The sequence below is a fragment of the Varroa jacobsoni genome, unplaced genomic scaffold, assembly GCF_002532875.2.
Source record: "Varroa jacobsoni isolate VJ856 unplaced genomic scaffold, vjacob_1.0 scaffold_62, whole genome shotgun sequence".
NCBI classification, from domain to species: domain Eukaryota; kingdom Metazoa; phylum Arthropoda; class Arachnida; order Mesostigmata; family Varroidae; genus Varroa; species Varroa jacobsoni.
This window is the reverse complement of record NW_019212964.1, coordinates 31,632-48,740: the sequence shown is the minus strand read 5'-3', so window position 1 is coordinate 48,740 and position 17,109 is coordinate 31,632. Positions and strand designations below refer to the sequence as shown.

The window sequence follows — 17,109 nt, the reverse complement described above, 5'->3', positions numbered from 1 at the left end:
AGAGAGAGAGAGAGAGGCAGAGACACTTGGCTATTTCTGTTGTAGTTTAAAACCAGTTTTATAATAGCTAACGAAACCGCCTACAAAAATGGAAAATTTGACTAGCATACCTTGACTGTGCTGACAAAACAATACCATAAAAACTAATAAAGAGCATAATTTTCTATGTGACGATTGGCGTCGTTTTGGGAACGTAGCCGTAAAAGAAAAAGTATAAGGACATTTAATGAACTAAAGAACTTACCCATAATCTGTTCCGGGGAACACTCCTCATTCAGTTTCAGACTGTCCACAGAAGCGCTATCGCATTCAACACATTCTCTAACAGAGCTCTTTCGTTCTGAAGGGTTTTGTTTTTGTGCCTTTATCACGCTGGTAGCCTTCTTTTTTTGGCCTCCACTACTGGTACTATCTTTTCTACTTCTCGCGCCTGGAGAACGTTGCTGTCGTGCTAAGTCAATTTCCGTCTGATCATTTATCATGTCGATATTATCTTCATGTTCAGAGCCGGATGCCGGCATATCTGGCTCCATAACATCAGACTCAGTGTCGTCCATCGCCGTATTTAGTTCCTCAGTGCGCCTCTTTGTGCGTTCTACCATTTTAGTAAGTCCAATTGAACTGTATTGGAAAGAAAATCCGTATCAAAATGGGTTTATTCCTATGGGGTTCCTAATTATAAACATAACGCCAGTCTGAAAAAATAATTACATTTTCGAGGGCTGCAAGTTACATAAGCCATACTTGCTGTCTAGCACCGTTGTCGTTTCTTTTGTGTTTAGCTAGTATACTTTTGAGTGTTTATTGCAATTTATTTATCTATTCCAAATTTAAGAAATTGCATTATACTAACTTATACAGTTATAATATAGATTTTAAGGGAATATATTTTTAAATCCTACGCCGAGCTATCGGGTAACTGATCTTCTGAGTAGCAACTTTTGTTGTAATGTTGACTCGGCATCGCAACTTTGCTCTTAAAACCTGTAGTGTTTCGATCTGAGTAAACAGATCATCACATTTACGCACCAAAAACGCTATTCCGAAACTTTGTCTTCAGTTACCTGACGTTAGATCATTGGAACATTTTCGACTGATTGAAGGTTTTCTTTAACGCACGGCTTAACCATACTGAATACAGCGAGCAACTTATGAATATTGAAACAACAATTTGTTTTCAGCTGAAACACAACTGTGTAACATTTTATTTTTATTTTCAGCACCGTAAAATATCTACTTTTTAAGTGCTTCTTATCAATCAACAATGCTTATTCAAAGCTAACGTTCTTCTCAAAGAAACCTAGTGTCAATAAGCGTTGTGTAAAATACCCACCTTGTAATGAACTTCTGCGCTACCTTCCGATGCGTTGTGATTGTGCTTGAGCTACACTGTACAGTTCATCAATACACAGAGCACGAAGGCCCCTACTTTTTGTAGCACGTTGTGGAATTTTAAAATACAGATGGCCATACAATTAACATATACGTCTCACTGGACCAGGGTTCCGACAAAGATGTTCAGTCTTACTCATTGAGCGCAAGTCAAAATGATGACCGGCTTACACTTCGGGTTGATAAAGCACAACTTGCTAGCCTGCTTAACAATTTCTTGTCACAGGAGGCGCCGAAATCCTACACAATATCAATAACAGTTCGGTTCCATGTGGCCGATGTGCGTGCGTTTTGCCTGCTGCCGCTGGTTACATCGGGCCTCCTTAACTCTCGGACACTAAATGGTGGAAGTAAACTGCGCGGGATCGCGAAACTGCTAAACACTTGATATTTTGGTTAGTACAATTTATATTGCTATGCTAAGATTTCAGGAAGTGAATGTACCTGTATTGATTTTCTATGTGGCATAAAACGTTTTACTAATCGGCATTACTTTTTTTTGCCTATTTTTATGATTCTATCTATTTTCATTGCATCCTGAAGTTCAGTGAGTAATATCTCATTCATTAAATTTAGTAAACACATCAGTAAAAATCCAAGTTAATTTAACAGCATTCAGCATAGTTCAGCGATTACTTGGAGAGGTCAAATGTTGAGAGTTCAAGCCCCACCATCGACATATGTGATCAATTAAAAACTGTTTCAGGTTTGTTTTCGGGCGTTTATTTGAAATTAGGAACAATTCTACGAGTAGTTGTTGTGATTGAATAATCGAAGTGCGTATGAAGGCAGTATCTTAGTCTTATGTCAAGCAAAAGTTGGGCATTTTTAAAAATTTTGGTTCAAATAAGCAATTGTACTTAGGAAGTCCCACTTGGTCTTCTTCTTCTTGTTTTCGAGACAGCATCACAACAAAGTTGCCCAGAAGCAGATAAACTCTCTTGGTGGGCCTTTAAAAATACCTTCACTAACTTCTCAGATGTACATACGCTTCCGATAAATCCAAATTATATTTCAAACACTATTAGAACACAAAATTGAAGCGTAAAATTTTTTGTACTTAACTTTATTTTTACACATTGCACAGATTATTTATATTTTTTTACTTTTACATTTACTATAAATAGCGGTATTACTAAATACAGACTTCATCTTATGTTTTAATTTTTCACTTGTAAATATAGTAAAACATGCTGCGCATATTCTAGGCTCGATGAAAATTTACTAAGATTACATCAGTACGAACACCATTATGGTTGTAACATGTGTTACCACGAGGACTTTAACCACTTTGGTTGTCCGCGCCTTTTCAGAGATACACACATTTTTGTGGAAGATTTAGCATTTTCAAATAAACCTCTATGTTACTTTTACCCATTTTTGAGATTGTCGAAATCTTTCGCACAATGTTATTGCGCCAACTCTCCGCGCAATAATACATTACATTGAAATATATGAGGATATTCTATAGGTATATAAGTAATAGTTCAACACTCTCTTGGATATTTCTCAATAATCAAAAATTGCATCTCATTCAACAAAAATTCTTTTATTTCATGCGATTAAAAACTGTCGTACAGTTCGTTTCCTGTTTAAGATCTCATAAAAGCAAGGATACACTAGCTTGGCGTTGCACTCCAAAGGTATTAATTGTCCCGCACCTCACTGCACATTAAATAAATTTATTTAAGTAGACCTACATGGCCATTCGTACACGGAAAAAATGGTTCGAACATATAATTTCTTAGTTGATATAGTCGATATCGGCGCCTTGCATCCGGGCACTCACAATGTGTGGATTTTCCTGCAAGTAGGCCCTGAGCAGAGATGGACAGTCCGTCATGATGCCCGTGGCTCCTAACTCGTAGCCTTTCGAGAATGTATTGCAATCATTAAACACCCAGAAGTAAACCTGAATATAGAAAAACACAGACGACTTTATTAAAATCTCGACTAAGTAAAAAGAATAATTGAACATTCGATAGCTTACCAGCTGTACCACAAGTCATAACTTACATTTTACATAGTCTTTAGTTTTCTGAAGTTTTTAAATATTTACTATGAAGTTTAAGACAACGCTCTAAACTCATTTACTTTTCTACGTGATTAATGCGCATAATATTCTTCTCATTATGGCTGAGCCTTAGAGTATTTGTTTACTATAGTCAGGTGCTAACCTGAATGCCTCGTTTACGCAAATGGTCGACAATGAATGGCCTCATCAAAGCGATATCAATCGTTTTTAGAACGAGCCAGTAGATGGGATTTGAAGCGATAAAGTCTCTGAAAAAATCAATTAATTCAAGTATCAATAACAGAATAATAAAAAGTTAACCCAGTCTGTTGAAAGCATTTTGTAATTATTTTTGTTGAGAAAAAACAATGCCATAAAAACTTAGTCGAGGAAACGTAATAATTTTGATATTTATGTCTTTTGTTGAACAAGACTTCCACAGTAAGCTTGCCATTTCGTGAGCATCCTATGTATCTATTTTGGCCTAATTTATGGAGTAAAATAGGGAGGACAAATATTGCCAACAGTAGAACATCTACTACACTCACTTGAATTCAGAGTTTCGCTCCATTGAAGTGGGATGCAGGATGGCCAAACACGTTTCTCGAATAGGCACAAATGGGAGTAGACCGGTCCATGCGAGAAACGCAAGCCAAGCCACACGTGGAGCTGAGAAGAAGATTGGAATCGACGGGTCCTGAAACATGAAGTACGAGCTAATAAGCATTCGTCTATTTATGTATATCGAAGGCACTTCAATCCTTTCGAAGTTTTGCGCAGAATCTAAACATATAGTTAAAAACCTCTGGCTGCAGCTATTTTCTAGGTTCCATCTTCACAGACAACTCTAGTTGATTTCTTTCTCCTTTTATTTACTGTCCTTTTTCCATAGTGCAAGAGGGCATTGCCAAGGATGCAAGTCAAATTACATTTCAATTTCATTTTTGGCTCATGTAGACTCAACTTCGAGCCTCACTAAGATCCAAAAAGTAAATTATATGAAATACAGTCGAAAAATCACGGCCTGACACCTAATAGTAATGGGTAGACACATAATTCCCGAGAATAGGAAGAGTATTTAGAACTGAAAATTAACTTCTTACCCGGTTATAGCACTTTTGTGTAACAACATACGAAATATTTCCCCATATAGTCATCTCTTGCCGGTCAAACTTCACGATCAGTTCGTGAACCCGATCGATTAGTTCATCGTCATTGTCCTTAATATCGATGCTGATGGCAACATTAGGAAACCTAATCAACAGTCGCGCACATAATCGCAATACAAACAGTCTGATCAGCGATAACTCCACAGAATCGCATAGAAGAAAGAATCCCCCCTCTACTCTGCATATGAAACAAGTTAAAGCAAATGCTTGTCTCGTTATGGCCATGTATATTTCAACAAATTGTACTGCAAATAGTGCACATTGAATACTTTTTTTTTTGTATTACAAACCCCGTCGCATAAAATGAAGAACAGGATTGTTTCTCATCTGATCAATACTAGTCTTCCAAATTTCTCAATTATATAAACCTTTCGAACACTTCTCTAAGCAGAGGAATACGCCGGTCGACATTTTCACGCATTTGAGCACATGGTAAACCGTCCATAAACTCAACGTAAAGTGATGAACGCAGTAACGGAAGATCCTGCAGAGGAGACAATGCAACGAAATAGAGCAAACTTTTTTTTGAAAAATCGATGTTGCAGTTGCGAGTTTATAAAACATATACTTCTTCGTGTTAGAACATTTTGCTTTTATCTTATCGGGACAACTGAGTATCTGTTAAAACAGTATTTGATGGTCGCCGTAGTAATTTTAGCCTTTCAATTAGAAAGCCTCTTGTAGCTGATACGAAAACACCGAAAAATAGTTCGATAGTCCTGTCTTGAGCGAGTTGCACAGCGTGTACCTTGTAGCAGAGCTGGTAGATCTTCTTATCCACTCCGGTCGTTCGCAGAAGCGAAAGATCGTGGCAGACGACAACCTAGCAAGAGAAAAGACCATATCTGCTAATTATAAACGTTAAAATTGTAGTTCGGCTAATTTGACTGAGGATTTTCATATTTACGGTGTTTGCTGTTTACCATAATGTTAAATTGCTTAATAGACATTACTAGTCTATATATTTATACAGCATGTGACTTTACGTTTCTTTCAGATGTCTAGAAAATGGTGACGAATTAAACATAACACCCTATGAAGGTCCACGACCTTTACAACAGCTATGTCACATTGCAATAACTAACTACTCCAAAATATAGGAGTAGTTTCACAAATACGAGCGCCAATTATACAAATCAATTAAATTATTAGAATGGAAAAAAAAACGGAGAAAATTAGAATGCTAACTAAGTAAACAAGAAAAATTAATACTAAATAGCTGCAGCTGTCACAAACCTGTTTGTCTAAAGTTAAATGAACGTCAAGCTCGAGCATGTCTGTGCCACACTTATTTACAGCGTAGTCAAAGGCCTCCAGCGTGTTCTCCAGCCGCTCAAACGCACCTGTAGTGTATACAACTAGCTAAATAAAAGCCTACGTTTATCATAAAGAAGGAGTGATACAGTTCGCAATAAAGAAGTACCCCCAAAAATGTTATTTTTTTAAAATACGTATGTATGCCCAGAATATGCTAAACATGCAGCTAAAAACTCAAATTAAGTTATTTCCTAATAACGAAACAAAATATTCGGTTGTAACTCTTACCAGTGCATACTATTCTTCAAAATACAATTTATAAATAATGTGGTTAGCGATCAGTTTAAAAACACGTCAGCGGATTAACGCAACGTTAAAAGTGACGCTATTGGGGGTCTCTTCTTAAATCTTCTGATATCCCTTTATCTAGCTTTATTCAGTAATCATTCATTTTAAACATGAAATCTATTTGGTAGCACAATGCTAAACAGGGTTTCAATATGTATAGCCATTGATATACAAACTCGCACACACACAGGCACATATAGAGCATGCCTACCTCCTCGATGGCTGATGTGAACACATGTAAACTTGGTCTTCTTTTTTTTATGTAAAAGCGTAGGGTTCTTAAGGAGCACAAACGAAGTGAGAACGTACCCCCCTAAGAACCACCATCCAGTGCATGTACACGATGACTCGGTAGATCCCATTACGACGTTTCGGCCAGTCATTTCACCATAAACAAATCACAATTGATTGCTGTAATGACACAGATAAAAGTTTACAAATGTCATTATCGTTTACATCGTGATCCATAAAGTGACATTAAAACACGATGATAATTAAAACCAAGACGTCCAAAAACATCAAGCATAAAAGAAAAATTCGATTCATATTCGGTAATATCTTCAGTAAGCCCAGCACACCTTAGCGTAACTGGGGAAAAAGACGACGTCTTGTTATTCTGAAAATCTTTAGACGACAATATCGGGAGACCGTTGTTTATCGTGACTAAAGGAATCCACGATAAACAACGACCCACTGCGTAGACAAGGGGCCCACAACGAGGCGTGGCAAAGGTACGAAAATAGGTTAGTTTTAGAAACGGCCCGATGTTTTCGAATGCTCAATCTCGTCATTCCAAGCGTCACAAACAGACAGATCTCGCTAGAACAAATAAATTTCTGCTGAACTGAGTAATGTTTAAGATCGAAACAACAAAGTAAACCTGGTGTAATGCATTCACAATCGTTAAAGAAGTTTCAATGGTGGGCTCAGTTTAGCTTGTAATAATAATTTCCGAGAAACGGATTCGAGGCGAGAGGGGCAAGCGTTGTTTATGGGGGCTCCATGATCATGACAATAGCTAGATATAAGTCATAGATGTGAGTTTTGGGTTTAATAATCTTAAGCCCTTTCTGCCAAATCATGAGTAGTATGAGTCGGCGCGCCTTACGGAGACCAGTTTGGTAGGAATTTTTTGCTTTAAGTCTACACTGTTTCTTCTAAATGTTGTCACTTTAATATTTGCTGGAGGTAATCGAGTTGCTGGGATGCCAAAGATACAAACTAGACATTGGCAATGATTCACCCCGATTTTGTAAGGGTTTACAACGTAGCGGGGCATTTTTGTTCCATGTTCATCGTGCCTCTTGCACGATAGTAAATTGTTTCGTGCAGAGAAGCTTGAGGCGGCGTTTCTTTACGAAGCAAGTGTTATTAATCCGGCTTATTCGAGTCAGCATTCGATACAAATATGCTCTTGGTTATAGTAATTGCAATTACACCTATTGATCAAAGGTGATCGCACCCCAGGCTCTTCATCTAAAACACACACACACACATAAATATATAATTGCCAAGTAATTCATTCTCTATATGAACATAACAAACATAACGTCTCAATCACGAATAATTTTAGCCACTAATTAATAAGATCTTGTTTTCCATTATGTAATAGAAAAATGCATCCGTTATAACGAGGAAGAAAAAAATGAGATTGCTTCACCGGATGAACTATCCCCAACAGCTATGCACTTTAATTCTTCATAAAATTATGCGTATGTATTATAATCCCATGACGACCAATTGAAAATAGATAACTAAGTAACATTACAATGCACTAGCTGAGCGACGACGAAGTTGCAATTGTGCTGGCCAATAGAGCACAATGCAAGCAAAGTATATTAATGATTTATTCGAATGAAAACGTATAACGAAAGTATTACATGAAAAACTAATTTGGGGAACTGACTTTGATTAGTTATTTAAATAAGCAGCTTTATATTATAATCTTATTACATAACTGTCAGTATTTAACCTACCACATTTGGTGCGGAAACAATAGTGTACTATGATAAATGGGATCAGCCATATTTACAGTAGCCATTTCGCTATTACTTTCTCGACGTAAAAACTACTAACGATAAACAACCGCATTTAAAACGTTGGGACAAAGTAAAACCGTCACAATGGATATTCAAATCAAAGCTCGCTTCTGCAAAATATAACAAAACAAAACGGAAGGTCTTTTCGTTAATTTTCCGTAGGCCTATTAGCCTAATGCAATTTTCTGTATTCGATCAGCTGGCATTTGGCGTAAGTAGGAGCTGGATACAGCTGGGGCAGCGGCCCTCCCTTTCCACTCTATTGTTGAAGTCCTCCGGCGGGAAGTAAATATGAACACTAAACGTGTTCCTAACACGTTTCGAACATGTAGAAACTTCAGTAGGTAATGTTAGTTAACGTTTCAAAATTAATATACGCTGTTCGGTGCGCAACTACACTCAGATATGATACATGAAACAAAACGCATACGATCTGATAAAATCGCAACTCGTTGAGACCTACATGCGTAACGATCTGCTCCATCATAGGCCCAATCTATTTTCTTCAAACTGAAATACAATCAATGAGTAAATCTGTCTCCTATGGAAGATGTGGGTGCAACACCTTAAGGAAGCAAGGATGTACATGGATGCAAACATGCAGGACGGCTTCACAGCTTGGGTCGCCCAGTGAATTAAGAAGAAGGCTTGCTAGGCTATATCGGAGGGCGCGTCAATACGACTCTCAGATCACGTGGGATGCTATTTCAACCAGATGCCGCGCTCGTATATCTTGAATTGAAAAAATATAGGCTCTCTATTTAGTCAGGTGAAATGTTTGTTATTTATAATTGAAGCTCCTATTTTTCTTTAAAGAAAAATACTGAAAAGTACAAAGGCACAACTTAGTGCATCTTACCTAATTTTTCTATCTAAATTAACGAACAAGATCGAATTAATTCGCATGGAGCGAGATCCTTTTCCAGTCATTTAGAAAGCAGCTGCTCGAATAGAAGGAAACAGTGTGTGTGGAATTCGGTCATAAAAAACCTTGACTGATGAAGTTTCTCATCTATTTTTAAGAGTCATAGAAGACCTTATTATGATACGTATTGGCAACCAAGTAACAATTTGTAAAGTGAAAGTGAAATATACATTAAAATCCTAGTCACGTTAAATCATTTTCTTTATAGTCCATTAAGGTGTATCTCTACATATTGGGAACCGTATCTCTAAAAGATCTATTCTACAATGAGTGTTTTAAACCTAACTTTTTAAAAGGGTTGAGTGATACACTTATGTACCACGCGCATCACAGGCTGAGCCTGTTCTTGTTTTTTGGGAAAATGTGTTATTTTGATGTTTGGTAGCTTAATATTACTACTATACTGTTTTTGATGTATTGTAATGAGCACTAAATAAAAAATTGTTATTTCTGCATAAAAAGAATAAAACAATCGCAATTCAATAATAACGGAAAAACGATGAGTGCGCCTTTCAATGTTTGCACCTTTAAGCACTAATGTGCGAATCGACCATTTCGAAACTATGAGTAATAAGAAGTATAACTGCATTCACATATTTTATGCGGTGAGGGGACTTGTTCACTAAATTTCAATAATTTATTTAATTTGTCATTAGTTTAATTTCTGAGACGGAGCAGAGAACAGTAAATGAAATACTCTGAGAAAGTCTCCCTTAACGCAATTGGCCTCTACTCTCAGCACTTTCTAAACAACGGAGATTCATCTTTGACAGTGAATTCATCGCTACGTGGAAGTTTTTCTTATTGCATAATTAACTGCTGCCGGTCTGTTTTTATCTAACGGGCAGATGGAGGCTGTAGAATTATTCATTTATTATTGGATTGAATTTTCAACGGTTTCACTGAATGATATCTATAATCAGTTTACGTGTCTAACACGAGCTTAATAATATCGTCATGATGAAGTTTCGCCTGAGATTGATTTGCTGAGGTTGCTATTATACGTTTAAAGTGCGTGACCTACTTGACTCAATAAGAAAAAAAGGCATATATTGGGGCTAACACCAGGTGCGACGAATATCCAATGTTAAAAACCCGTGAATACTAGCATTAAACTACCCAGCATAAAAATAACATACTTTCTCGAGGAAATACCGACTAAGTAATATGAAATGGACAAATGCTCGTATACAAGAGTGATATCAAATAGAAAAGACTATTTTACAGACTATGAATACGACAGAGGACTATGTCGCTAACGAGGATTGTAGGCTGCAGTGTTATGTGGGTTAAGCAATTAAATTGACATGATGATCAAAGCAGCGTGGATGAGCATAGCAGCACCCGTACTTATGCATATGGAGTGCTAACTTTACATAACTATCCTAAGGCAAAGGTTGAGGCAACCCTTAAACAAAAAATAACTTCTGCCAAACAAGTTCACCAATGGAGAGCTAATTTCGTCCAATTTTGTGTACAGAGAAAGTGTGGGTCCAGGGTACGGTGTCTTTACAGATTTATTTACAGATCTGTAAATAAAGTATGCTAGTTGCGGGATTGCCGAAGGCACAGCAGAACCACTAAATTTTGGGCAACTTACGGGCGTGTGAAAACGAATACTGCTTACTCAACTCTAAGAAAAACACTTAACGTAAAATCATAGTGAACTTATAGCATTTTTATATATGACACCGTCATAAGATTATCTGAGTTGCCAATAACTTACGCCCAACAAGCTATGAAGATGCTATAAGGTCTTCAGACGTCAGTCACACAGAACTAGGTCAAACTATCACTAAGCAAAATGTACGTAGTCACGTCCTTCTGTGAGGCTGAGTGAGGCCAGATTTTCCTCGAACCCACCGGGCATTAGGTTGATCTTTACGCATATTACAAGTGGCGGACGCACCTGAAAAATAATCAACGAATTTTTTTTCCTTCGCGCACTTTTGTTTAAGACTTGCATTAAGGACAATTGAAATCTACTATTTTTACGCTGTGTTCTACAGACATTACTAAATTGCCTGCAATTTAATACTGTATCAGTGCAAAATTTGGTCTGCTTAAAAATATTTGCAAAGATCGTTATAGGTATAGTGCATGCGTTACTTACGCACCTGAGTAAAATGGACAATTGGCAGACGAGGTTTCGGTCGTAGGGGGGATTCCTCAAAGACATATTCACCTCTAGCAATTTTTTTGGGATCAACGTCACAGAAACCACGCACCTGTGACAATTATGAATCATTACAGCAGGTAGCACAGATACCGAAGACGGATTTGTTCATTAATTCGTGTGTATGGGAATAAAATTAGATTGTTACTAAAGTAATCTCAACTTGTACTTATTACTTCTTATTTGTTCGTTTTTCACTTGCAGATGATTAATTATATACCATTAAAGAGCTGTTATTACTTTTCGACACAGATAAAAAAAACTTCACCTTGAATTTAAACTTTTTAGCGTATGAATTCTGTTCCAGTTGTAGCAACTTCGATATTTCATAAGTTGAAAACTTTGTATAAGGTAGTAAGCAGTAAAAAATAGAGGATAACTTATCGAAACCAATTAAAAAACTAAAAAAGCTAAGGTAAAATCAATCATAGGATAACTAACAGAAAGGGACAATTATACTGATGATGGTTGGCAATCAATGAAATAGCGAAATCGTCATATTCTATCAAAAAAAGGGTGCGTACATTTCAAAACTTAAACTAGGGCTGGATTGGACGAAACTACAGCAGCGGACTTGAGGAGCAAGAGAAGAGCCTTTTAATAGCACATAACACGTGGTTATTGGCGATCGAAAGAATTAAAAGGAAAAGGTGGCAGTTAACAAAAGCGGATATTACTTACGCAACGACCTCATATATGTTCTCCCTGATATTCTAAATACATTTACTCGCTGACTTCAAAACCGTATGATTCGCTGGGATAACTGCGTTGGGCGTACATGTTAGACTTCCTAAGCCTCTATTACACCTTTTAGGATATCATCGACGGCATTTAGACTCTGCGCTATACGGCTGCAGTCTAAATCTCATTCTCCATTTCGTACTGTTCAGATATTTTTTGAGTCTTCTATTGCCCTTAAATAGCTAGAAATGTTTTTCGCACCTTGCTTCGTGCCTTCTGACATAAGCCTCTGTAGAATCTTTTTCCCTGTTTTCCAGCGTTCCATATAGTGAAGCCTTGCCAACCACCGGGACAAATGAGCAGTCGTTCTTCGAGGCGACGCAATCGAAGCTCCCAGATGGTCTCTTCGCTAATCGAAAAGGTCGTGGCATTCTGAAAGTGCCATTGCATCAGAAATTATGAAGTCTAGCGGAAACCATTTATCCACTCGCGTTCTCCGAGGCACAAATGAGCTAAAAATCAAAATGCCATGTTTAACAATTTTGAAGAACTAACTGACTTTATAACTATATTATTAGTTCATGTTTTACTATGCGAAGCATATGGAGGGGCTAATGTTTACGTTAATTCGAAAAAAAGTGGATTGCCATAAGTACATTTCTATGAACGGCCAAATCGTTTATTAGCAGTTCAGTAGGTTTCAGTATCAAGCTGGGTATAGTGAAGAAATTCTTATAAACTAACCGGGTGATAACGATACATGAGTAAGTCTTCATCGACACGGCGTATTGATCCTCCGAGATCAAGATGTTTGTAGAAAAATATTAGATCTTCTGGAGTACCTTTTCCTTGTTCTGAGAAGCCGCCCGGTATACGGCTGTACGTTTCCCGCGCACAGAACCACGTTGGCATAATTATAGTTGGTCCGTGCGACGTGAACACCTATCAAAACGATTTAATTACAGGCACAATGACAGTAATTGCTACCACCGTCTAGCTACTATTTTTTACCGTGTATTTTTTTCGACTGAAAATCGAACGCCTTCGATGTAGTACTTCAATTTGTTTTTACCTAGAAGGGCACGCACCCTCTGTGCCGGCGCTCAAATACTCACGGACGTCAAACACTTGCTCCAAATAGCTAGGAACTCTGCACTAATTCATATATCAAGAGTATCTCAAGTCAATCACACTTTGTACAAATTTCTTAGCTAATAATAATAATAACGCATATTATGTGACACGTGATACGTAATGAATATGGGTTTTTACATCATACGCACAAACTTAGCGCTAACCGATTCGTCACACTAATCAACGATAGTAAGAATCTTATGTTTACGATCAGTTCATAAAAGGTATTAATAAAATCCATTGCAACGTACTTTTAGCGTCTAAATAAGGCATTTCTTGCATTTTCTTTGACATCACCTGTACATCAAGAAGATGCTGAGGTAGTGTATTGGCCCATTGGGTGTAGCGCGCAGTTGAAGCTTCCGGAATTCGATGAAAGCGACTACCAACTAGCACATGTTGGGGACCGTGCGTTGCTGCATCACAGCCATTTTCCTTTTTTTTACGTGCCTCCGCCAGTTGTGCTTCAAGTCGTCGAGGAGCGATTACGTCGTCGGAGTCCAGAAAACACAAGAATTCGCCTGAACTTTGTTCGATAGCTTTGTTCTTGGCAAATCTAAAGAAAAAAAAAAGAGAACGTACCGCGTAATATGTCACTTCTTCAACAGTATAATGTGCAAACGAAGATGTTACTAGTAGAGCTAATAATCGGCGTAGTCGATGATGTTTCCCAAACAAATGTGAAAAGCAAGCGGTACTTCGATATCTCAATATGATAAGGCGTCTAACGCAAGAAAAAGCAAAACGTATTAAGCGTCAAATCGCCGACGCGAATAACTTGATAAGCATTGCCACTGAGTTCTGGACACTTGATTCGAAGCTAAATGAGCGGGTTAAATTTAGATAACAGTACTTGACAGAACAGACAACCTCTCAAGCGTTGCGAGATTGCCAACCTACCCGCATCCCTTGGGTTGCTGATCTCCATTGCTGCCACCTATGACAAGCCTCCCACCGCGATTCTCTAGAGAGGTTCGGAACTCTTCGACCATTTGTAGAGAATTATCGGTACTGCAATCATCCCAGACTGATACTTCAACCTATACAGATAGTAAGTAGTAATAATAAGTCGAAAATCCACTGATGAGGTAAAGTAAACTTGTTTTTTTTACTTAGTACTACTTTTACAGTTCGTTGTAACAATAGTTACGTACACTTTCCCCTTAGACGTTTCCGTATATAAGCATGAACATACCACTCCTTACATGATATAATGCGTTCACTTTTTAATCAAATTGCTTTATCATCACTGTCAAACATCATCAAACAAAAAAAATATGTTAAAAATAAGTTTTTTTTTTTTATATATATACATATATAATTATCCAAAACCGTATGAACTGACCTGAGAAAGCGGAAACGTCTGTGTTAAGATGGAGTCCAGACACTCCTTGAGGTACTTAGCACTATTGTGGACAGGTATTATGACGCTAATCAAAATTGGACCAGCCTGAAAGGGAGGACATGTAACATGAACGCGTTATTGTGATGTAATCTATATAAACTTTTTCAGCGATAGTTTTTTAGAACACTTAGAATTATGATAATATATCGTAATATTCGGCACAACCTCAATTGCTTTTGTCTGTCTGGGCAGCTTAGAGGTACCTACACCTAATTTATTATACAATACATACCATAATAACAATTTAATTTTTGTGTGTAGTTATAACGGGAAGGCGCATAGAGCTAACCGGCTGTCCGGCAGAGTATTTGCCGATTGACTTTATAGCAAAACACTTAAGAGAGAGTAAGTTAGATTACGAGTGGCGGGTATTGAGCTTCTTATATATTTCAATATTTGGATACGGCATCATGTGTGGCTGTGTTACGACTTTTGAAATCCGTGTAGAACGATGCTGCGCGATTCTACTAAATGCAAGATAAAAAAAATTTAGGTGCACTTGCAGATTCACAATTAGTGAAATCATTTCCTATAAGTTAATCTTCAAGGTATATTTTTTACATTTTTTTTTCACGGCATTTGAATGCCGTGCGTAACTGATACAAAAAGCGTACTTATTTTTCTAGTTTTCCGCCGCATTGTCAAAAGTCAAGCAACGGTTTTTGACTACTACGTCTTTGCAGACAGATTGCCGACGTGTAACACACAGACTTCTACTTGTCATTGGAAACAATCATACTAATATAAATAAATGTATTAGACTTAGTCAAAAAAAATGAAACACAAATATTTTCAGCGAGCTCTGTTCATCCCAGAGAACCGCCTCAGATCAGCTGGCGCTAGTCTGAATGGCTTAAGCCGCTACTTTGCCATGTTGCTAAATCTGTCGATGTTTGTTTTCTTTAGTCGCCATGGAGCAATTTTTTGGTCCGCCCTTTGGCGCGGGTTATATTCAAATTACTTACTTGATATTTCATACTTTAGAGACTAGCTCAAAATAAAGAAGTAATTAAACTATTGTGTTTATGTTGTTAGCAAATGCAAATTATCGCTCAGAGTCCGATACTAGCAATAAATTCAGCGTAAAATTGACATATTTAGATTGAACTGATAGCAATTAGTATTATGCCTTAGTCTACAATTTTACTAGTAACGACGAGCAACAGGTTAGACGCCAAAAAAGTTTAGGCTGACTAGAATTTCTCACTTCTAAGTAGGGACCGTAATTAAATATTGTTGCTGTTTTTTATGTATGTACACATGTATGAATGATGATGATGATCCGACACATTTTGCATAATTTACAAAAAATGCTTGTGTCAAATACACAAATTCGCATCGCAAGAACCCATCTTACAGACATTATAAATTTCAAGAAACTTGACAAAACCTTTTTAATAATGCTCAATATAGATGCAGAAGCTGAGATATTCATATTTTACCGAAACTTATAATGAGTATAATAATGCAATAACCATACAGACATTTTGGATTAATGTTATTATTATTTTATCACTTATTATTAATATATTACTATCATTTATTATTAAGTGATAGGTCGATAACCTTTTAGTCAACACAACTCGGGCCATGTTTAGCTCAAAGGCTATTCACAGGTATAATATAGAACAATCCACTTAACTCACATCAGTGGTTCCTAAGGTGTCCTTAGTAGAAACTTATCAACTCCAGCATAATGAGTGCCAGCTCGAACGGTTACACTATTTATTTGTCCATGAAACCATAAATGCCTTCAGATGGATTTATAATGAAGCAGCATAATCTTGCTAAACAGACTAAGCATATCTCCCGACTTAATTAGTATACATTTTATCAAACGAAAGTTTGGCGCTGTTCTAAGGCAACCTACCAATATAACATTTAATGACGTGACATTTGTGCACGGATCGTTTGTGCATCTTATTTATTACGAGAGAAAAAGTGTCCAGAGTGACAAAGTTGTAGTGAATGTTTCAATTTTTTTTTTCGGCCATTTCATACGTTATCGGAGCCCCTTGCTCTTGTGGTTGATTGATTTCTTTTCTACCATAGGCTTCCTTCATTTGTTGTTAGCTCGTAGCTTAGCGAGAATACCTTCGTATAACAAGCTAGCTAGCAGTTTAGTATGGTACAATGAAATGATCACGAGCTCTGTCTTTTACCTGATGGAGGACAAACTTCAACGTCAATTTAGCGTGGCTCTTAAACCACTTCTATCCTTTCAATTTCTTCCTTTTTTATATTGCATACAAATACTTACAGAATCCATCCATTCATAGAAACCGTTATGTTGTTTCGCATCGTATCAAAGATCGCCGCGCAGCATCTTGTCTTGAACAGGAAGTTTAATTACTTGACTGTAAACTTGACAAATGTGTCGAGTGAGCAACGCTCCATAAAGACGTGTGTGCAATTTGCGTTTATAAGAGCGTTTGGGGGAAAGTTAAGGTCGTGGGAAAGGGAAACGTTTTGTGTGGTGGCCAAACTACCCTTCCTCAATGAGGTTCCCCAGGGATTTTTGCTCGGAGAACTAACTGAACCCTCACTTACGTGTATCCTAATGACGTCA

The 17,109-nt window shown here is 37.3% G+C and overlaps 3 protein-coding genes across 7 annotated transcripts in view; all 3 read right to left on the bottom strand.

Moving 5' to 3' along the window:
• Window positions 1–1,715, bottom strand: part of LOC111261580 (uncharacterized) — a 3,812-nt gene extending 2,097 nt beyond the window's left edge. The window contains exons 1-2 of the mRNA XM_022835186.2: window positions 1,334–1,715; window positions 245–621 (exon numbers count right to left, since the gene is read on the bottom strand). Of these exons, the coding sequence (XP_022690921.1) occupies window positions 245–602 (358 nt within the window). The 5' untranslated portion in view covers window positions 603–621; window positions 1,334–1,715. The remainder of the gene's footprint in view (window positions 1–244; window positions 622–1,333) is intronic.
• Window positions 1,716–2,920: 1,205 nt separating this feature from the next.
• Window positions 2,921–6,563, bottom strand: LOC111261543 (lysophospholipase D GDPD1). The gene is made up of 8 exons (XM_022835139.2): window positions 6,392–6,563; window positions 5,812–5,918; window positions 5,324–5,398; window positions 4,944–5,059; window positions 4,510–4,660; window positions 3,955–4,103; window positions 3,570–3,675; window positions 2,921–3,304 (listed from the first exon to the last, which is right to left on the bottom strand). The coding sequence occupies exons 1-8, from the start codon at window positions 6,561–6,563 to the stop codon at window positions 3,137–3,139; spliced, it is 1,044 nt and encodes a 347-aa protein (XP_022690874.1). The 3' UTR covers window positions 2,921–3,136.
• LOC111261530 (queuosine-tRNA galactosyltransferase) lies at window positions 6,430–16,904 on the bottom strand. Of its 5 annotated transcripts, none has more exons than XR_015311539.1 (9): window positions 16,801–16,904; window positions 14,481–14,585; window positions 14,036–14,175; window positions 13,433–13,691; window positions 12,746–12,943; window positions 12,263–12,433; window positions 11,262–11,372; window positions 10,871–11,053; window positions 6,430–6,591 (listed from the first exon to the last, which is right to left on the bottom strand). XR_015311539.1 is itself a non-coding variant. In XM_022835113.2 (9 exons), the coding sequence occupies exons 2-9, from the start codon at window positions 14,773–14,775 to the stop codon at window positions 10,940–10,942; spliced, it is 1,101 nt and encodes a 366-aa protein (XP_022690848.1). In that variant the 5' UTR covers window positions 14,776–15,007; window positions 15,155–15,422; the 3' UTR covers window positions 10,797–10,939. The 5 variants fall into 5 exon arrangements, 4 of the variants coding, with proteins under 4 accessions (XP_022690848.1, XP_022690840.1, XP_022690834.1 ...); XM_022835113.2 differs by lacking the exons at window positions 6,430–6,591; window positions 16,801–16,904 and adding exons at window positions 14,773–15,007; window positions 15,155–15,422 and having other exon boundaries at window positions 10,797–11,053; XM_022835105.2 differs by lacking the exons at window positions 6,430–6,591; window positions 16,801–16,904 and adding exons at window positions 14,773–15,004; window positions 15,155–15,422 and having other exon boundaries at window positions 10,797–11,053.
• Between the last annotated feature and the right edge of the window lie 205 nt (window positions 16,905–17,109).